Source organism: Lactuca sativa, chromosome 5 (assembly GCF_002870075.4).
Source record: "Lactuca sativa cultivar Salinas chromosome 5, Lsat_Salinas_v11, whole genome shotgun sequence".
Taxonomy (NCBI): domain Eukaryota; kingdom Viridiplantae; phylum Streptophyta; class Magnoliopsida; order Asterales; family Asteraceae; genus Lactuca; species Lactuca sativa.
Genome location: NC_056627.2, coordinates 277,108,520 through 277,130,973, shown reverse-complemented (window position 1 = coordinate 277,130,973; position 22,454 = coordinate 277,108,520). Strand labels below are relative to the sequence as shown.

The 22,454-nt window shown below is 38.1% G+C and overlaps 2 protein-coding genes and 1 non-coding gene across 6 annotated transcripts; 1 reads left to right on the top strand and 2 right to left on the bottom strand.

Annotated features, from left to right (window-relative positions):
- Positions 1-2,704: 2,704 nt before the first annotated feature.
- Positions 2,705-3,298, bottom strand: LOC111893367 (uncharacterized). The gene has a single exon (XM_023889433.1). It carries the CDS (start codon positions 3,296-3,298, stop codon positions 2,705-2,707), a length of 594 nt encoding a protein of 197 aa, XP_023745201.1.
- A 6,123-nt stretch (positions 3,299-9,421) lies between these two features.
- TRNAE-CUC (transfer RNA glutamic acid (anticodon CUC)) lies at positions 9,422-9,494 on the top strand. Its single transcript has one exon. It is a non-coding gene; the product is annotated as a tRNA-Glu (tRNA).
- A 324-nt stretch (positions 9,495-9,818) lies between these two features.
- On the bottom strand, positions 9,819-11,812 carry LOC111893365 (interactor of constitutive active ROPs 4). Of its 4 annotated transcripts, XM_042902893.2 has the most exons (4): positions 11,677-11,759; positions 11,545-11,587; positions 11,155-11,221; positions 9,819-11,058 (listed from the first exon to the last, which is right to left on the bottom strand). In XM_042902893.2, the coding sequence occupies exons 3-4, from the start codon at positions 11,166-11,168 to the stop codon at positions 9,987-9,989; spliced, it is 1,086 nt and encodes a 361-aa protein (XP_042758827.1). In that variant the 5' UTR covers positions 11,169-11,221; positions 11,545-11,587; positions 11,677-11,759; the 3' UTR covers positions 9,819-9,986. The 4 variants fall into 4 exon arrangements, with proteins under 4 accessions (XP_042758827.1, XP_023745199.1, XP_023745197.1 ...); XM_023889431.3 differs by lacking the exon at positions 11,545-11,587 and having other exon boundaries at positions 11,677-11,812; XM_023889429.3 differs by having other exon boundaries at positions 11,545-11,683.
- Positions 11,813-22,454: the final 10,642 nt, after the last annotated feature.

The window sequence follows — 22,454 nt, the reverse complement described above, 5'->3', positions numbered from 1 at the left end:
CATAAGACGCATATCTAAATTTTTTAAGACTACCAATATAGTTAAATATCTAAAAGTGGTCACATCCATTACCGGTGAATAAGTTTCCTCATAATCAATTCCAGGTCCTTGAGAGAAACCTTGAGCAACAAGTCTAGCCTTGTATCTTACAATTTCGTCTTTCTCATTTCTTTTTTGTACGAAGATCCATCTATACCCTAATGGTTTCACAACTCCTGGTGTGAGGATAATGGTCCCAAAAACCTTTCTCTTGTTAAGAGAATTTAACTCAACTTGCATAGCTTCTTTCCATTTAGCCCAATCATTTCTTCTTTGACATTCAATGACAAATTATGGTTCGGGATCATCATTCATAATATCACATGTAACTGAATAAGAAAATATTGTACTTATATTGTCAGTTTCATTTTGGCCACGTATTCTATTTGCTTAACCACAATTTTGTGCATCATCCTCCTTTCCTGGGGGAATTTGAATAATCCGTGTCTCTCCAGGAACACTTTCCTCATGATCCAGTGCAATTTTTGATCCTCTTCTTTTTCGTGGGTTCTTATCCTTAGAACCAAATGTCCTTCCATGCTTCAGGCGTGTTTTAGACTCTTGAGTGACTTTATCATTAGATTGTCCATGTGGAATTTCAATTCGAGCTGGAACATTGACAGCTGGTATATATGATTTAGTCACCCTTTTTGTGTCAGTAAATGCATCAGGCAATTGATTTTCCATTTCTTGAAAATGCATTATCTTTTGAACTTCCATGTCACATTGCTTTGTGCGAGGGTCAAGATATGATAAAGAAGGTTCATGTCATGACACATCTTTTTCCAGAATCTTCTTTTCTCCCTCTAATGATGGGAAATTTGCCTCATCAAATTGGCAATCTGCTAGGCATGCTGTAAAAACATCACTTGTTAACGGTTCAAGATATCCTATAATAGATACTGACTTATAACCAAAACATATTCCTAACCTTCTTTGAGGACCCATTTTTGTCCGTTGAGGTGGTGCAATAAGGACATATACTGCATACCCAAAAAATTTCAAATGGGATATATTTGGCTCTTGACCAAAAGCAAGTTGTAGTGGAGAATATACATGATATGAATTCGGTCTCATGCGTATCAATGATCCAGCATGTAAGATTGCATGGCCCTAAACAGATACAGGAAGTTTGGTCCTCATTATCAATGGTCTAACTATTAGCTGGAGACGTTTAATTAGTGATTCAGCTAAACCATTTTGTGTATGTACATGAGCAACTGGATGCTCAACAACAATTCCTATAGACATACAATAGTCATTAAATGCTTGTGAAGTAAATTCACCAGCATTATCAAGTCTCACTTTTTTGATAGTATAATCAGGGAAATGTGCCCTTAATTTAATAATTTGGGCAAGAAATTTTGCAAATGCCATATTACGAGTTGATAATAGGCAAACATGAGACCATTTGTTGGATGCATCTATTAAGACCATAATGTATCTAAATGGTCCAGATGATGGGTGAATCGGTCCACATATATCACCTTGAATTCTCTCTAGAAATCTAGGTGACTCCCTTTCAACTTTCATTGGAGAATGTTTTATAATTTACTTTCCAAGGGAACAAGATGCACATGGTTTTATGCTGTTGGATTGAGGGAACTTTTGGTCCTTCAATGGATGCCCATTCATATTTTCAATTATGCTTCACATCATTGTTAATCCTGGGTGGCCCAACCTATCATGCCATAAACTGAATGTACCAGGATCACAATGTTTTCCTTTGATTACCATATTTGATTCAATCATATGTATATATGTATAATGCATACCAGAATCAAGTGTTGGTAGTTTTTCAGGCACATGGTTTTTGTCTATGATATACATATATTTCTTATTTTCAATGGTCACCGTTTTTGTATCATATCCTTTGAAATATATGTCATTGAAACTTAGTAAGTTTATATTAGACTTTGGAGAAAATAAGGCATTTTCTATACAAAAGCTTATACCATTTGGTAATATAAAATGGGTTTTCCTAGTTCCCTCTATTAAGTCTATAGGACCTGGTATTGTATGTATGACTGTTTTTGTTGGTACTAATTTTGAAAAATATTTCTTTTATTTCAGAATAGTATGCGTACTACCACTATCTGCTATAAGCGAATAAACATAATCATAATAATTATTATAAAGAAAGTTCATTTATTGTAGGAAATACATTACATGAGAAACAAATAAAGGAAAACAAGTTTATTAGAGCAACAATAGAAATTTTTAGTTTATGTCTTCCATGTCATTGCAGAAATCATCAAAAGTTAGCGGAGTGAATTCAACATTATCAACGAGGTTTGATTCTTTTCCTTTTCCTTTAATGGACTCTTGATAAAGTTGACAAAGATGTGCAGGTGTGCGACAGGTCCTTGACCAATGGCCTGTGCTACCACATCTATAACATGAACCATCAGATTTTTGTGATGTAACAGTATCATGCCTTGCCACTTTGGCCTTATCTTGTGTATGTACATTGTTTCTTTGTGAAGATTGGTAATTATTCATTTTCTGGCCACGACCACGATTATTACCTTGTCCACGACCAAAATTATGGTTCTAATTATGGCTTTGGTTTCGATTAAAATAGCCATGGTCTCGTCCTCGGCCACGACCACGCCCTCGTCCACGTGTATTGTTTCGATGACCATCAATATTTGTAGCATTTGCTTCAGGAAGTGCTACTGATCCTGTTGGGACGAGATTCATGGTTTTTCATCAAGAACTCGTTGTTTTGCTTTGCAACAAGCAGGCATGCATTTAGTTCAGAATATCTTGTGAACTTTTGCATCTGATATTGTTGCATCAAGGTAATGTTTGTTGCATGAAATGTGGAGTAAGTTTTCTCCAACATATCTTCATCAGTAACTTCTTGTCCACAATACTTAAGTTGTGAACATATTCTGAACAAAGCTGAGTTGTATTCATTCACTTTCTTGAAGTCTTGAAACCTCAGTGTTCTCCAGTCATCTCTAGCATTTGGAAGTATAACTTCCTTTTGATGATCAAATCTTTCTTTCAAAAGATTCCAGAGAATACTTGGACCAGTAACATCAAGATATTCAAATCTTAATATTTCATCAATATGCTTACGAAGGAAAACTTGTGTTTTTGCTTTGTCTTGTGCCAAGAAATTATTAAATTCATATATAGCATTTGAGATTCCCATGGACTCAAGATGCATTTTTACATCTATCATCCATGACACATAGTTTTTCCCACTAACTTCAAGTGTTGCAAACTCGAGCTTTGCAATGTTGGACATAATGTAACTATAAATTTTAAACAAAACCAAAACCAAAATTAAAATTAAAATCCATTTATTTCAATAAATATTATACAAAAAAGAAGCGGTAATGCTAACATTGCATACAAGCCTAAAAGCAGATGAAATTCCATATTATCTTCGATGTTAAGGATTATGATGAAAAATAACATGACTATTATAGTCATGATTATCACAAAAGGATGAATCATCTTGAAGCTTGATTTCTGGAAACTGATTTGTTTGATAGAAGAGAGAAATATTTGTTGTGGGTAAAATAAGCAGGGTAAAGATGTTTATTTATGGTAAAAAAAATATAGTTGTTGTCGGTGGCGGAGCTTGAACAAATTATTAGAGGGGGCCGAAACTAAAACTATAATTCTTAAAAAAAAAACAGCAAGGGCCAAAGCTTAAATTTCATATTTTCATGTCTAGTATATATAAGATTTAGTGGGTAAAATCACTTATAAGCAAAAAAACAGGGGGGGGGGGGGGGGCATAGCCCCCCCTAGCCCTTTATATCCTCCGCCCATGGTCGTTGTTTATGCTGTTTATAAGCGTTGCATATATATATATATATATATATATATATATATATATATATATATATATATATATATATATATATATATATATATACACGTTGTGTATATTTATAAATCATTTAATAAGATTTATAACTAATACATAATTTTACTTGGTATAATTTTACTAATTAGAAACATAAATAAATATTAGTAACTGTTTAAATAAAATTATGAATAGTATCTAAAATATGAATAAACATTGACATGTATAAATAAACGTTAGTATATATAAATAAAAATTAGTTGCATAATTTAAATGTTAGTATGCATAAATAAAAGTTAGTTGCATAATGTAAATGTTAGTATGTATAAAAATTAGAATACATAAAGAAATGTTAGTATAAGAAATAAAATTGTTAGTAGTCTATAATGTCCATAATGTATAAGTTTTATTAATTCATTAGTATTATTATTATTTTAATATGATGAAGGTTTTATAATTAATAATGTTTTTACTAAGTAATACACATCTTGATTAAGATAGATGTAATTTCCATTTCTAAATAACTTTGGTTTAAGTTTTCGTGCTGATAACGTATTATAGAATTTAACGTGATTAAGATAATTTAAAACAAGCTAAACTAACAACATAGATAAAGAAATTTAAGGGAGAAGAAGATTTATAAAAGATATGAGATATTTTATATCTTGTGAAATTGTATCGTCATATGTTTACAAGAGCATGTTATTTATACTATAAAAATTACCTATCATATGTCATGTAAATAATATGATATGATAACTTTCACCAATTCACCAATTATTGGTGTCATTCACAATAATTTACAACAATATATATATATATAATTTATTAAGTTAATTTTTTTATTTATTTCAAACGGTACACTTGGAAATTAAAAAAAAAAAATCCAACCAATTGGAAGAACAGAGAGGGTGTGGCAACCATTCCCCTATCTCCTTCCCGCGAGAAGCTTCGCTCACCTCCGGTGCGGTGTTCCGGTGAGCAAAAAAGGATCCCACAATCCTCACATTGGTGCTCCGTCGAGTCTTATGTTCGTTCATCATTTTCTGATCAATTATGTTCATCTCCCTCGAGTTCTTCTTTTCTTTCATCATTTTCTGATGAATTATGTTCATCTCCCTTAAGTTCATCTCTCCCTTATGTTTTTTCAGTTCATATTTGATTTGGGTTTTCTAAGTTTCAAAATTTTAATTTGGGGTTTGCTGGGAAAAAAGAATAAATGGTGGTCGGAAAAACACTTAATAGTGGTGATGTGTCCCTTCGAAGATACTTTTTAAATTATTTTTAAAAAAATTATATAAAACCCCTAGAAAAATAGTTTTACTATCTTTTAGTAATTAAGTTTTAAAATACCACTGTTTGTTAAATATTATTTAAACGTAGTATCCCTTCGAACACTATTTGTTTGTGTTTTTGATTATATAAACTAGTACTAGTATACGACAAATACAACTTTTTAATTATTTATAATCTAAGTTGTAGTTTATTTATGCAAGTTGATAATTGCAAATATGATAACCAAGTTTGGTATTTAAACTGTTAATCAACTATAAAACAAAACCTAAAACAAGTAACTTATTATAAGCATAGAACTTACTTATTGGGTGACTAGTCTAGTAACTTACTAAAAAAGTAATTTAAAATAGAAATTTTTTAACTTTATTGTTCTAAATAGAAAATAATGAAAGTTTTGTATTTTTCCTTAGAGACAAAACAGGTTGTTACTGCCTTCTAAATAGACAAAACTTCAAAAATGGTCCCTGTGATTTCCGAAAATATCAAGTTTAGTCTCTGTAACGACCAAAATTTCAAAACAATTAAAACTTTTCAAAAACCATCCATTTTAACAATGTTGTTACAAAAAGGTTTTCAATACATTATTTAACAGAGTATTTTCCCAGATTCATATCATAAAACACCAACGCGAGGAACGGTACGATCACGCCTTTGCCTTGCCACAGACTCCTGAGAACCTAAAACATAAAACCACAACTGTAAGCCCGAAAGCTTAGTGAGATACCCCCAAAATACCAACCACATATACGCCTTTCCAGGCCACAACCTTCCGGTCCCAAAACATATTGCCTTCCGGCCCATAACATATTGCCTTCCGACCCACAGCATAACAAGCATACATATCATAACAAAACATAGAACGACCCTGCATACCGGGTCACACACCAGGTCTAGCAATCATGCACATAACACATAATCATATAACAGTTCACAGTTAGCAATCGATCAACATAGCATTACTCTAATCAAGATACCGGCCTAGCTGGTCACTAGCATAACATCACCCTACGAATCAGTCAACATACTAAATGCACACATACGCCTTTCCAGGCCATGACCTTTCGGTCTACATAGCAATGCGTTCCGGCCCATAACATGTAATGCCTTCCGGCCTGCAACATATAACGCCTTCCGGCCCATATCATAACAACTGACATCTACCCGGATTTCCATCCGATAAAAGGGTTGGCCTTGGTGCCATAAACCCTAGCGATATAGTGAGAGGATAACTCACCTCGAAACTGCCGACTGAACAGATAGCTCAAGCTGCTCCGATCACTGATACGATCTCCACCTCTGGACAGCCACCAATGCACTGAACTCAAACAATAATCAACAAAATACCCCTGGAACCACTGGTCAACCCTTGGTCAAAGACAAGGTCAAAGTCAACCCCTGACTGACCCTACTCGCCGAGTCAACCCGATGACTCGCCGAGTCCCCATACTCAGAACTTCACCCAATCCGCGATCTAACTCGCCGAGTCACCCCGAGACTCGCCGAGTTCAACAACTCTGAGTCCACTCGCCCTCAACTCACCGAGTCATCCCTTGACTCACCGATTCTCGACTCAACCAGAGAATATCGGGACTCTTCGACAAGACTCGCCGAGTCTAAGAACAGACTCGCCGAGTCTATGGCTATCTTCAACCTACTCGCCGAGTTGTTCATACAACTCGCCGAGTTCCAAGCCATCTTCATCCGACTCGCCGAGTTGTTCTTCCAACTCGTCGAGTCCCAGCTCATCTTCAAGCAACTCGTCGAGTTCACCCATGTGACTCGCCGAGTACCACCAATCTGAACCCATACAGAAGCATCCCAGACCATGCAATTGATCCAAAACATAGATCCAACCTCCTACAACTCATCCATCACGTAAAGTGGCAAACTTTACGTGAATCCATAGAGATCTAGGCCATATTCACTCATAACTAGGGTTTGGGACTTGCAAGCTTCACTGAACGATCCAACACAGGGACTTTCATGCTCTCTGAATCTCCTCTACCCCATATCTGAGGTAGCAACCTCAGATCTACCTTCTAGACTTCCAATTACATCCATAGGCAAGATCCCACAAACCCCAAAATGAAGAAACAACATACAATCAGACCAAGAACGAGATATTACCTCCAATGGACGCCCCCAACTGCAATGAAGTTGATTCCAAGCAAAGCCCCTTGCCCCAAGCCTTCAATTCCCACAAAATTCCTTCAATGATTACTTCTCCAAGCTTCAATCCACTCAACAATGGAGCTTCTCTGCGATTTAGGGTTTCTGGAACTCCAGAGGGAAGCAAAGAGGCGGGGGAAGGAACATAATGTTCCTTATATATGGCCCAACCCCGCGAATTAGGGTTTTCTCCACCCAGCGCCTACTCGCCGAGTCCTTCTCATCGACTCGCCGAGTCGGTTACTTAACACGCGGTCAAGCCGCGACTCTACTCGCCGAGTCCAGCCATGGACTCGCCGAGTCACCCTTTCCCCATTAACACTTTTGGCCCTTTAACTCTACTCTCGCTATTTCGGGATGTTACAGTCCCTAAGTTCCAAAAACTTCACGGATCTTCCGTGTGGTTTCAAAACTTTTAACAAATTGTCCTTTTCATTAACTCCGTTAGCTTTGTCCGTTAAGTGAAGGGCATTTCGGTCATTTCACTACTACAGGAACCATTTATGACGTTTTGCGTTATTTAAAAAATTATTATTATTATTTAATATTAAAAGTCTAAGTCTCTCTCTCTCTCTCTCTCTCTCTCTCTCCAATGACCCGTCTTCTTCCATGAATTAGTCCCAGATGAACATACCCAGATGTACTCGAGCTTCCCACTAAAGTCCTTATGGAAACTCAATCCGAGAATAGGATAGTACACACCTTCATCAACAACTCCATTAAGAACAGATTCACAACCTAGGTCAAAAGGGGAGGAACAAACTTACACTCTATCAAACAATGGAGTTTATTGTTAGTTCTATGGGTATTGTCTGACTGATTTAAAAACAAACCCAAATAACCCGAAACTTGTTTCTTGCCTCCGATCCCACGTCTGATTTCAAAACCAACATAAAAAAAATCTTAAACAAATTGAAGGGAAATTAGTTAGGGAAATTGATAGAAGGGTGAGATTAGATGTATGAGTGTGAAGATGCAGAGCAAGATCAATGCCCTCTTCGGCCTTCATGTGAAAATCCACTTGCTTCACCTACAAATCCAAATGCGATGAAGGTTGTTGATTACGTAGGTGATGTTAGATGAGATGTCGACTTTTGGTGCCATCGATCGTCTACTGCAAATCCAATTGCGATGCCATAGATGAATTTCCCAATGGCGGTGGTTTTTAGATGTTGAAAGAAAAGATAGTGTCTTGATTTCTTCTGATTTAGGGGTATACCAGGGGAGAGAGAAAGAATCTTCAGCTTCAAGTCAAGAATTGAAAGCGCCAAAGCGAAGAAGATAATGAGAATCAATTTTTTTACATTAAATTTTTACAGGAAAGTTGATACAGATCTGTTAATTTCTAATTTATTTCGGGTCAAAAATAGATCTGAGCCTCATTACTTTACGTGTATACCGATCAGAGGAAGTCTTTCAAATTCACCGAAATCGAGATCGTAGAAGAAGATTTTGGAGAGATTTGAGGAGTTTGGTTGTTGTTGGAGATTTGGTTATGGTTTATCATGGAGTTGTAGCTGAAAAAAATGAACTCTTAATACTTTTGCAGGTTAGTTTTGATACAAAAAGGAAAGATAAAGTATGTAAAATGTTACTGTAATCAACATCGTGGATTCTTTGTTACATCTGAGTTTGAAGTTGCATATACAGTGGTGGTGATTAGTTTTAACAGGTTGTTAGGTGATGAAGCTCCAACTATTGAAGAGAGGAAGAAGATGAAGGTCTTCAATGGAACCGAAAAGTTAAAATAAGAGAGAGAGAGAAAGAAAGACCCTTTAATATTAAATAATATTATTATTTTAAATAACACAAAACTTCATAAATGGTCCCTGTAGTAATGAAATGACCGAAATGCGCTTCACTTAACGGTCAAAAGCTAACGGAGTTAACGAAAAAGACTATTTGTTAAAAGTTTTAAAACCACAGGGACGATCTGTGAGCTAAAATTGATATTTTCGAAAACCACAGGGACCATTTTTGAAGTTTTGTCATTCTAAATATTAAAAATGTATACACTACGAAAAGAAGTTATGAATAACTCAATATGGATTGTAGTTAAATATGTTCATGTTTGTCAGAATATCAAATTCCGTTGTAGTCTAGTTGGTTAGGATACTCGGCTCTCACCCGAGAGACCCGGGTTCAAGTCCCGGCAACGGAATATAAATTTTTAGACTTTTTTTTTTTTCTATAATTCAAGACTACCATCAGTTCATACTTCATACATATCTGCTTCTTTATTTTTATGAAAGAAATCATTACAATATATGTTATTCATTATTCATTATTCTCATATCATATCAAGATCTCATTACCAAATTCATGTAATCATGTTATCAGATTACGTAATTTCTTCTGTACCCTTTTTATACAATAATTCACCTTTTTTTTGCATAAATTTGCTGTACAATAGAGATTATCTTCAAGAACATCTTCTTCAAAGTTCAATCCAATTCTGCCTCTAATACAAGAATAACATCAAACATAAATGCAACAGCAAGACAACATAATTAATTAGATCATTCTAACATGATGATCATCATCAATCTACATCAACATATAACGTTGAAACAACAAAAATAAAAAACATAGTTCTTTTTGTTTTTCAAAACAAATCCCACCACTCCCAAAATCATAAACAAATTCACAAACCCTATTTCTGTCCCTTCTTTTTCCACAAATCACCAAACATCCTAATCCCAGAACCCTTTCTCTTCCCATTCCCTAATCCATCGTCACAATCATCACCCATCCCCGGTGAACCCACAAAACCACCGTACCCATCAAACACGCCGCCGTAATGTTTATCCATTGAACCACATCTTTCAGAAACTCTTCTTCCATCGTTCATCTCCACCCCGCCGGATAAAATGGCTGCTGCTGCATCTGCCGCCTTCCGCCACTGCTCTGTTTGTACTCTCAGCTTCTTCATTTCTGTTTCCAACGCCTCTTTTGCTCCTTCAACCTCTTGCAGCTTCTCCTTCAGTTCAATCCCATCGTTTTTACTCCTTTTCAGCTCTTCTTCAAGCTGCGTCATCTTCAAACTCGTTTTCTCTTCTTTTGATTTACCAGATGATATCTCCACATTAGCTTCACTTAGTTGAAGTTTTAGACTTTCGTTTTCTTGTCGGAATGCTTCTAAATCCTTCTCCTTCTCTTCGATTTTCAGTTTCAGTAGACTTACCTCTTCGTCATCGGAACGAAGCTTTTCTAGTGATTCAGGTGAAACGCTCGATTCTTTGGTTTTGACCTCATTCAGATCGCACGATTGAGTAACCATTTCAATTGGGACTTCAAAAACATCAGTTTCGTTCTGAATCTCATCTGGGATTTCGTCTTCTTGACTGATCTCTTTGTTTGAATCCTGTGTTTCGCTTGGTGACGACCGTGTTTCAGGCTCTGAAACGACCACCGGCGGCTTTCTGGTCCTTTTTTCGAGTTCCTTTTGAGCTTCTTTCTTTGCGGCTTCAGCTGACGCCAACTGATCTTTAAGTATCTTGAGCTCACCTTGAGCTTGCTCCAGTTGAGTTTCCAACCCTGCAATTCGCGTTCCGAGCTTCTTCTGGTTAATCGGCTCGGAATGTGCACTTCTCGGTGACCGGCGGTCGCCTAGTTTTGGGCTCCGGTCAGTTATCGGACGGTGGTGTAGTGGATCGGAGTCGGAGCTCGATGTTCGCAGAGGAGCCGGACCTCTGGTTGACACCCTCTGAGCCATTTCTGAACCTCTGCATTCATACAGAAAAGAATTGTAAAATTTAGAGTTAATTTTTCAATCGTACCACCTGAATCAAAGAACCCGTATTATGAATTTAGCTTCTAACCTTCCTCTTGGCATTTATAGGAGAAAATAAGGAACTCTTACAGATCTTGATATCGTAATCTTCAACACTGAAATATATGTCAAAACAGAGTTAGCTTCAAAGATAAATCTATGTTTCTACCATCTTTAAGAATTCTCTCATTTTTTTTCATAGTTTTCCCTCAATTATAAGAGTATCATCCAGACATAAACAGAAAGAGAGTAGGAAGCTCTAGAATTGAATGTGATTGGCACATCTGAAAAAGTCTATAAAAAGAGAACTTTTTAGCCCTGTTTTAGAACAAAACAAGACCCACAAATCTAAACCAGAATATACACAGGACCCATGTTTCAAATCATAGAAAGAGATGAATTGTCGGAAGAAATGAAGATCATAGAAGATGATTCTCACCATGAACATGAGCTGAGAGTATAATTAGGGTTAAATGTGAGGTCTGAAACAGGAGTAATGAGACGATGATGATTGAGTGTTTGAAAATGTTGACAGCAGATTATATGAATGAATGAGTGGTTTGGTGTTTACCTTCACTGCCAACAAGAAGCCTTGAAGAAAGTGAGAGAGAAACTGTTTGAAGTTCGAATTAAAGTGTGATATGTGTGTGAGAGAGAGAGAATCTGAAGGGGGAAGATGACAAGAGAGTAACTTTTGAATTAACCATTCATCTTGGAATTCTCATTTCTTTTATAATTAATTAATTTATGGTTTGACTCAATTGAAAATCATTATTTTCTCTCTTTGTAATTTGTATCTCCCTTTCTTACTTATAAGTACATAATAAAATTGTTTTTATGTTGTTTTAAACTCAATCTCAATTATTTTATTCATTATAATTTTTACTTGAATTTATTGTTTTAATTTTAGATATAGTATGTGAAGTCAAATTTTCCGTCTTGTAGTATATGCTTACTTTTATTTAAAGTCAATATCTTTTAGCAATTTCTCATTTTTATATCATTTCATCATTTGTTTGGTGTTAAATACTATTTATAAGATATGGAAAGACCTTTGTTTTATTTTTCTAATAACTGATTTTTTTGGAAAGTATATGCATGGTCAACCAATAAATTCAAACCTCTCCTATTCTTTCACAATAAGTATAAGCATAAACTTTTTTTTTTGGACTGTCATAAAAAAACATATAAACTACTTTTTTTAAGCTATTCACATTAATATTTTAACGAATTTAGAGTTTTCTTTTTTAATTCTACATAATATACATTTTATTAATTATAGAAAAAAAAAAAAAAAAAAAAAAAAAAACCTCAATGATCTATATGATTTTTTATATTTACATATTTCAGCTATTTTATCAAATATTAATTTTTTATCGACTGTCAGTTAACTTTTCAGTCCATCCACCAACATAATTTAAGACATATCACCGAGTAATATTTATGAAATTTGTCAAATTAATACTATAGTAACTTAACATAAACACATACTAAGACCTTTAAAAAATATGAAATCCTTGTTCATGTTAAAATTTGATGAATATATCTTGAGTTATGACATATAATAGTTATTTAGAAGGTTAAACTAGTGGGGAATTAAGTAAACTAACCATTGTAAATGAGTAATTTATTAATACTAACTTTTATATAATCTTGAAAAATATTCATTATTTTTGGAATAGGGCATTCCAGAGAAGCACTATTCATTCTAGAGTATTCAGTGGTATGTATATTTTGGAATTTGATCTGACACCGTAGATTTCAGACATAGTCAATTACGGAATGCGACAGTCAAAGCCGTATGTATAGAACTAACATTCCCGATACACATTCTGGACACCAAAAAAAATCCATATACACATTTCGGACACCAAAAAACTAGGTTCTTATTCCCTATATGACAAACGATATTCCATTAAGTTATTCATTTACAACTAAAATCTATATTTCCTTATTATAACTACTTGAAGATGAGTTTCTCAGACAACGACCACAAAGAATGTAACATCCCAAAAATATCGAGTAAAAAATTTATTTTAAAGGGATGCAATGCGATCAAGTCGGGCCATTCCTTTTGAAACTAGAAGTACCTGAAAACATTTTAAACATAAACAATAAACATAAAACTTAGTGAGTTCTCTAAAATACAACATATCAAACAAATAGGCCCAGCCCAACATATAACAAATAGTCCCAACGCAACATACAAATGGGCCCATCCTAGAATAGGCCCAACCCAACATACAACGGGCCCATCCAAAAATAAATAAATGGGCCCTGCCCAACATACATAATAATGGACCCAACCTAACATACAAATGGGCCCAACCCAACATACATAATAATGAGCCCAACCCAACATACAAATAGGCCCAACCCAACATACATAATAATGGCCCAACCAACATACAAATGGGCCCAACCCAAACCTACACATGCAAGAGTCACAAAGATAACTAGCATAATCTAGTGGGCCGACATTGGTGCCTTTGACCCACGAGCATAGTGAGAAGACTCACTTTGCAGCCGAGAAGATAACAGTGATGATCATAGATCCAATAATCAGCTCTACAAGTAACCTATACAGTAAACAGGGACCCAATCTCAATCTACAACCCAAAATCCTCAATTTGACCTAAAGTCAAACTTGGTCAAAGTTAACGGTCACACATTCAATGGCCAACCTCAGTCAACCTACTCCTCGCGTACAAGATGCTCTACGCCCAATGTAGAGCACAAGGCATCCAAACGAGGAAGAAAAGGGTCACACGTTGCATAGACAAAACTATGCTGTAACACCCCAGAATTTGAGGCCAAAAATTTTGTTTTTAAATTAAGTAAATCATAATTTATATTACCAAAACATTGTCACTATTTCATCATTCATAAAATCATAAAATCAAGTCTCGAAAACCATATCATCAGGAATAATGAAAATCAGAGTGCAATCCCAGAAAATCCGATGCGGAAACCATGTGTGTGATGCGTTGTTACGCCGTCGGCTCTTTCCCCTTGGACGAAGAGGAACCTGAAACCAGAAATGAAACTGTAAGCACAAAGCTTAGTGAGTTCTCCCATCATACCACACACCACATAACACCATCGGTATCTTTCAACCGGTAACTGCCATCGGTATCTTTCAACCGGTAACCATCATCGGTATCTTTCAACCGGTAACTTGGGACTATTTCACCCCCTATCACTAGCATACCGTAACGAGAGATAATCATACAGTCAGGCACAACTGGGTAGGGACAACTAATCCCTTCTACACACATAGCATATCATACAGGCATATCTCGTGACCATAACACATTAACATACCAAGATAATTATCACAAAGACAATCATCTCATACATACTACTTACTGGTGGGCCGACATTGGTGCCTTAGACCCACCCCTACTGGAAGGTAACTCACCTCGTAGTAGTAATTGCCGATCTGTGCGGGAACTCTCTGTCTGCTGCGGCTGCTCCGGAAATCCTCCGGCTATAATTCCACAAAACACCCAATCAGAGTCTGATAACTACTCTTATGGAGGAATGCCTATTCTACCCCCTGACCTAGTCAAAGTCAACCCAAAGTCAACTTCCAACTGACCTGACTCGCCGAGTTGGGTCGCCAACTCGTCGAGTCCTTGTCCATCTAATTGTCCTCATTCCCGTCCTTACTCGTCGAGTTAAGCAATGACTCGACGAGTTCTCCTCCCATTCGAACATCGAATGATCCTTCACTCGACTTGCCTAGTTGTATGAGAAACTCACCGAGTTCATCTTCATATGAAGAACAAGCCATGTCCTTGACTCGCCAAGTTGTATTAACAACTCGTCGAGTTCATCTTCATGTGCTAGGAGATTGCCTTGGACTCGCCGAGTCTGTTCATGTACTTGCCGAGTCCCATGAACTCCAGGTATAAGGCTAATTCCAATACATCTAAACATCTATGGGACTCCCTTTTCTAACAACTGACCATTGCAGAAGGGTTTAAGATGGCTGAAAGCGCACCGACTTGCCGAGTCCCAAGAACGACTCATCGAGTCCAACCTTGACCATTTCTATACAGTCGATCAAAAAGGGATTTAACACACCAAAACCATAGATTTGGCCTCCTAATGTCCATTTTATACGTAAAGTTCCAAACTTGATGCATATGCATGGGGTTTTTAGCTCAAAAGTCCATAGAAGGTGCTCTACAATGTGCATGGGGCTCTCATGGCCATAAAGTTGGCACCTTTATGCCATGAGACCCCTCCAATGAATCAGATCTGGAAGTAGAACCCCATGAATCACCTTACAAATCCAAAAATGGCCTAAGAGGCCCTAAATGCACCATGACCCTAAGTGCTAAAGACGAACAACCAAAAAGGAAGACCAAAACAGGGGCATTTACCTTGCTTGAGCTGAAGATGAAGTAAGATCTCTGAATCTACAAGTCCCAAATCAAAATCCCAAGCTTCCTCTCTCCTTCCAATCTTCACAAACCAAACAAGAACACCAAAATGGCCTTAACACACATACAAATGGCTAGGGTTTCGATATTCAGCTCTAAGGGAGTGTTAGGGACAAGGGAGGCTGAGTTAAGGTGTTTATATAGGGTGCAAACCCTCAGATTTAGGGTTTTACTCGCACAGCGCCTACTCGCTGAGTTCGTCTTCCGAGTCGTCGAGTAGGTCACTTAAGATGTTTGCGGACTCGTCTCTACTCGACGAGTGGGTCCTCCGACTCGTCGAGTACCAGGGAAAAACATAAAAATGCTTGAATTAAATGCATACCAGGAATTCGGTGCTACAATTCTTCCTCACTTATTTTAGACTTCGTCCTCGAAGTCTGCTGCTCGTTCCTGGAAAAGTTCTGGGTATTGCTTCATCATCTCATCCACCGACTCCCAAGTCCATTCCTAGCCCTTCCAGTGCTACCATTGCACCTTCACCAGCTCGACCCTCTTCTTCCTCAAAACCTTCGACTTCTGGTCGAGGATTGCTACAGGTCGCTCGATGTAATTCAGGCTATCATCAACCTGAATATCCTTTAAGGGTACCACTGCTGAGTCGTCCACCTGGCACTTCCTCAGCTGGGAGACGTGGAAAGTGTTGTGGATATGGCTGAGTTTGGATGGCAGATCCAATTTGTACGCCACCTTGTTCACCCGGGCTAAAACCCTGAACGGTCCAATGTACCTGGGGCCTAACTTGCCCCGTTTCCTGAATCGGATGACGCCTTTCCATGGCGACACCTTCAGGAGAACCACATCCCCGACCTGGAACTCTAGGTCTGATCGACGCTTGTCAGCATAACTTTTATGCCGACTATGAGCAGTCTGAAGCCTGCTCCGGACCTGCTGAATCCTCTCTGTCGTCTTGAGCACCACTTCGATGCTCCCTATGACCCTCTGGCTAACCTCATCCCAGCATATCGGGGTTCTACACTTCCTCGCGTACAACATCTCGAAGGGAGGACGATCGATACTCGCGTGATAGCTGTTGTTATACGAGAACTTAGCTAATGGGAGGTAAGTATCCTAGCTACCACCGCAGTCTAGCACACATGTCCGCATATCCTCCAAAGTCTGGATGGTCCGCTCACTCTGACCATCTGTCTGCGGGTGAAATGCAGTGCTAAAGTGCAGACGAGTACCCAACTGATCGTGGAATTTCTTCCAAAACCTGTGTGACATCCCCAAAATCACGGCCATAAAAGACCGATTTTGTTTATGCTTTATAAAAATCAGAGTACTTCTTTTCATAAAAATGTTGCGGAATTTGTTCCCAGAAAAACACGATAAATACGTTATTAAAACATTTTCGAAGAAACGTATTTATTTCATTTTAAAACGTTTGGGATGTCATTGTTAATACAGAAACATAAGCATAAACAGAACTTACAATTATTTACACTAGTGTTCTACATCTCTTTAAATCTCTCAGTGTAATGTCACTTCATATCGTCACCTGTGATGTAAATAAACTGAGTGGGTCAGGTTGGGAAACCTGGTGAGTACATAGGGTTTTCAACCCACAATAATATAGTTATTATGTTTAAACAATCAAACAATCAACCCAATTACCCATCCCCATTATCTTCTTTTAGTCTTCCCTAAGGATATTATCTCAAGGGTCATCTCCTATATCATATTTACTTCTCATCTCCTTACATCGTATTTCCTTATTTGAGTGTTCCTACGAACTTTACCTAAGGATCATCGCCCACATTGCATAGACAATACTAATCCGAGGATTACTCCCTCAATATGTGTCTAGCAAGAGTTAGGGTATCATCGCATGATTACGCAGCCACAACATCGCCTGGACTTGTAAATCATGATAAGGGTTAGTTTATCATCGCATGAATACGTAGCCACAACATCGCCTGGACTCGTACTTCATAATAAGGGTTAGACTATCATCGCATGAATACGTAGTTACAACATCGCCTGAACTCGTAATTCATCACCTACAGGTTGCTAGCCTGCTGGTGTTTCCACGGGGTTGTCTATAATAGTCCGTGGTCGCCATCTATACTCTGGTAGATGACTACATCTCCAAATTGTCGGACAAGGTTGTAGTATCCTACATCACCAATTCATAATCACCTATCTATCATCACCTATCTCTCATTATTTTATTTCATCACTCACCAACTATTTCATCTACCCATGTTTTATCCCAACATATTTGTAGATATAAAATAAATATACAGTTTAAATCATTTAAAACATGTATAAATCATTCATCCAGCATAGACAACAAGTATTCAAACAATATGCACACATAGCACGTAATTTATATTAAAATACTTCATATCTATGTGTAAGATGAAAGGGACTATGCACTCACCTGAGTAGGTGGTGACTCAGCACTCGGACAACGCTTCGATACTCTCAAAACGATATTCCTTCGATAAAACCTAGTATCGATACCACTAGGGTTTAGTTTAACGATAACCGCGACAAATTAATTAGTCCGAGTATTATTAAGCGTTAATAATACTCGATATAACTCATAATAATAGCCCAAATAATTATTTTAAGGACCTAATAACATTCCTATAATTATTTGAAAGCCATATTAAAAATTGCGTAAGCGTAGCACACTTACAGCTAATTTTATCGAAAACCGGAACTTAATTGGAGCAGCGTTTCGAAACCGAAAAACTCCTTTTTCTCGGGACTCCGGGAGCCTCGGGGCTTCCCTAGGGTGCTAAGGGGTTTTTCTAGGGTTTAGGGGGGTTTAGATGAGCTAGAGAGAGAAACTAGTGAGAGAAAGAAGTGGATTTGGAGTGAAAAACTCGGAATGGCTCGCATGCTATTTATAGCCCCAGCAGCCTCGGACTACGCGGCGCGTCCAGCAGCTACGCTGGGCGTAATCTCGGATTGGGTCGCCAGCTCGCACCAGCTGGCTCGCACTTCGGAAGAGGATAAGGACCGAGGGTACGCTGGGCGTACCGAACTCCGACGCGGGGCGTAAAGCGAAGCGAGGCGACGTGGCGAGATCCGAAGGGCGCTCTGTTGATCGACGATGGACGGCTGCGATGAGGCCACGTCATCTATCTCGCATCAGATTTCGCAAATTGCATGCCCATCTTTAAAAATTCATAACTTTCGCGTACGACCTCCGTTTTCGACGTTCTTTATATCCACGCGAAGGTGGGAACGTACTCTACAACTTTCGTTTAGACTTCGTCGGCTAATTTTGGCTCGATTTTAAATTTTATATTATTAACGGGCCGAGACACGATTGGTCCGTTAAATCCTCATAGCTTCTTCATCCGACATCCGTTTTCGCCCATCTTTTTCTCGTTACGCTACTCTCAACGAGATCTTTGATTCTCGTTTAGGTCGTGTCGGCTAAAAACCGCTTGATCTAATATTCGAATTTCGGGTTGTACACTGCTAGTACGAAACTTCGAAAAATCATAACTTCTTCATACGAAGTCAGATTTGGGCGTTCTTTTTATCGATGTTCTTAGTTTAACATATTCTATGACTTTCGTTTAGATTGCTAAAGCTAAATCTCACTCTATCATAAATTCATTATTTATGCTCTCCGGTGCCGTGCCGGTTTTGCCGTAAAACTTCGACGGGCCATAACTTCTTCGTTATAACTCGGATTTCGGCGTTCTTTATATGTAAGGAAACCTCGTGACATATACTAAAACTTGGTTAAGATTATTTATTATAAATAATCTTTTGTCGAAAAGTCGTTTTCGACCCCTATTGCCGCTAAATTGACTAGCCCGGATTTGCGGGCGTTACAATTATCTCCCCCTTAGGATGATTACGTCCCGGAATCATCAACGAAACATGGTCGTATAATGACTCCATACGTCATCTCTTCATCCTAGGTAATAATTATAACTTCTACATTCCTTCAAGTCTATCTCTCAGACTTATTGACTGTATGTAGTACTCGATCGTGCACCTGCTCTCTACCTCAGGCTAGACTCCAAATTTTGATCTTCAAGTCAAAATCTCGATCCTTACTGGATACGAACTTGAGATGACTTCTTTTATTACTACTATGGATCGATGTGTCATATTCTAATGACCTATCATCGTATGTTGCAACACTTAGACTTAGGTCTCTTAGAGTTAAATTCTAAAACAAGCTATGCCTTCCTTCATGTTCTAATGTGATATAATCACACTTTAACATTAGGCATTTCTAGCTACCAACTTCTTTAACAACGAGCGCGATATTTCTATTGATCGCTCTGATTTCAATCGTTTGGTTTAATTCGGACGCTACATCAAACTTGGTTCTCTGAACCACACAACATACTCATCGTAGTCGGACTCGATTCGATATGGCCACTAGGGTCGGAATATCAACAATCTTCTTAGTCATTACCGAAACGATGGTAACAACACACTTAAATAAAACGAAATCAATTACTAGCTTCTTGGTAACCTTGTGACTTTCCCTGATCCAAGTGTGAGTCCTGTGCTTCCGGTAGTATAGGCCTCTACTACCATTCACACCTACTCATATTTGTCCCAAGTATTGTCTCGCAGTTTCCCAAGTCACCATGCAGCGAATCAACTTAACACATCAGATAACGAAACAAAGGTTTTATATTATTTCTTGAAATGATTACATAGGTGTTCAAGTTCACCCTAGGCTATGCCTCTAATAGGCTACATCATACAATACTATGGCTACTGCATAACTTGATCTTCGGATATGAAGTCCTCATCCTTGATTCCTCGCACGGTTTTCTGCTTCGTCGAGGATCATGTGAAATGCCCTTGGTTTCGGCGGTGCATTTGGTCTTGCAGCTTCGTTTTTCTTTGGACAGTTCTTTGAAATATGCCCATCATTTCCACATTCGTAGCACTTCTTGTTTTCGAATGTACAATCTCTGGAATAGTGACCGGTCCTACCACACTTATAGCACGTCACTTCACCATCGCATCTTCCGAAGTGTTTCTTCTTGCACTTCTCACACCACTTGGCTTCATTCCTTCGGTCGTCCAGGTTAGACTTCGAGAACTTTCCCTTATTATCAGGTCTTGAGGATCCTTCCGACTTCCTCTTCTCACCAACTTCAACTTTCTCCAGACCCTTTTCCCTTATTTGGGTCTCAACATTCTTGGCTGCCCAGATGGCGGCTTTCAAAGTGGTTGCTTGTTTGACCATTGGACCAAAGTCTGCTGGTAATCCATGGGCAAACTTATTGACCTTGGAGAGTTCAGTTGGAACTAGATAAGGAACAAGCTTCATTTTCTCCGTAAAACTTGCAGCATACTCGATGACACTCATCTTTCCTTTCTTTAGATTTTGAAACTCGTTGTTGATTTCCAGAAGATCCTGTTCAGAGCAGTACTGCATTTTTAGCTGCACCAGAAAATCCTCCCATGACATCTTGTTCGCTTCTCCTTTGGGCATCGAATCAGCTAGTAGCTTCCACCAGCTTAGTACTCCAGATTTCAACAGAGGAACCGCGAGAGCGGTCTTTTGCCTGTTGCTACACTCACAACTCTCAAACATCGTCTCCATCTCGGAGATCCAGTTTATGACTTCCACCGGCGTCGGGCTTCCAGATAGACTCGGTGGTTTGGACGCCATGAAATCCTTGTATTTGCATCCACGTCCATCATTTCCTCCATCCTGGTGGTTTTGCTTAACCATTGGTGGGTTGGCTTGACCAACAGTCCCACTGTAGTTTCCCTCCTCAGTCTGCCCCTCATTCAACTCGGGCCGTTCGATCTGAATGGTCGCTTCCTCTTGATTTTGCTGGAGCAAACGCCTGGTTTCCTCCATTTGACGATCCAACATCGCTTGGATCATCGCTTGCACTCCGGCCATTGTGACTAGCTCAGCAGTGGCTTCCATCACCGGTATTTGCTCAATCACTGGGGGCTGATCTCGGTTCCCATTTGCATTCATGTTTCCGCTACGTGTTCTTACCATCTTGATCTATACACCTAATGAGGTGAATCTAGACCTTTACTTAGGATTGACGTTTAAATCATCCTTATCACTCCGAAACGTTTACATGCTGGTTCTAATATCGTATTCGTACGTTTAGAATCCTAAACACATAAGGTTTCCAGATCCGGTCGGCAACAGACCATAGATCCGAACAACTAACAGCATATCAGGCACAAGTATTTAGCACATAAAAGCATTTTAGGCATCATTCCTAAAATAAGCTAGTGCTCACACCTCACAATCATCGCTTAGCATTCTAAGTTTAAGTCTAGAAATAAATCCATATTCCTAGTTCGCTTAAACTAATGCTCTGATACCAACTGTGACATCCCCAAAATCACGGCCAGAAAAGACCGATTTTGTTTATGCTTTATAAAAATCAGAGTACTTCTTTTCATAAAAATGTTGCGGAATTTGTTCCCAGAAAAACACGATAAATACGTTATTAAAACATTTTCGAAGAAACGTATTTATTTCATTTTAAAACGTTTGGGATGTCATTGTTAATACAGAAACATAAGCATAAACAGAACTTACAATTATTTACACTAGTGTTCTACATCTCTTTAAATCTCTCAGTGTAATGTCACTTCATATCGTCACCTGTGATGTAAATAAACTGAGTGGGTCAGGTTGGGAAACCTGGTGAGTACATAGGGTTTTCAACCCACAATAATATAGTTATTATGTTTAAACAATCAAACAATCAACCCAATTACCCATCCCCATTATCTTCTTTTAGTCTTCCCTAAGGATATTATCTCAAGGGTCATCTCCTATATCATATTTACTTCTCATCTCCTTACATCGTATTTCCTTATTTGAGTGTTCCTACGAACTTTACCTAAGGATCATCGCCCACATTGCATAGACAATACTAATCCGGGGATTACTCCCTCAATATGTGTCTAGCAAGAG

What these genes read in the sequence shown, in the direction of transcription:
- LOC111893367 (XM_023889433.1), bottom strand. Translation starts at nt 3,298, where the DNA reads ATGTCCAACATTGCAAAGCTCGAGTTTGCAACACTTGAAGTTAGTGGG.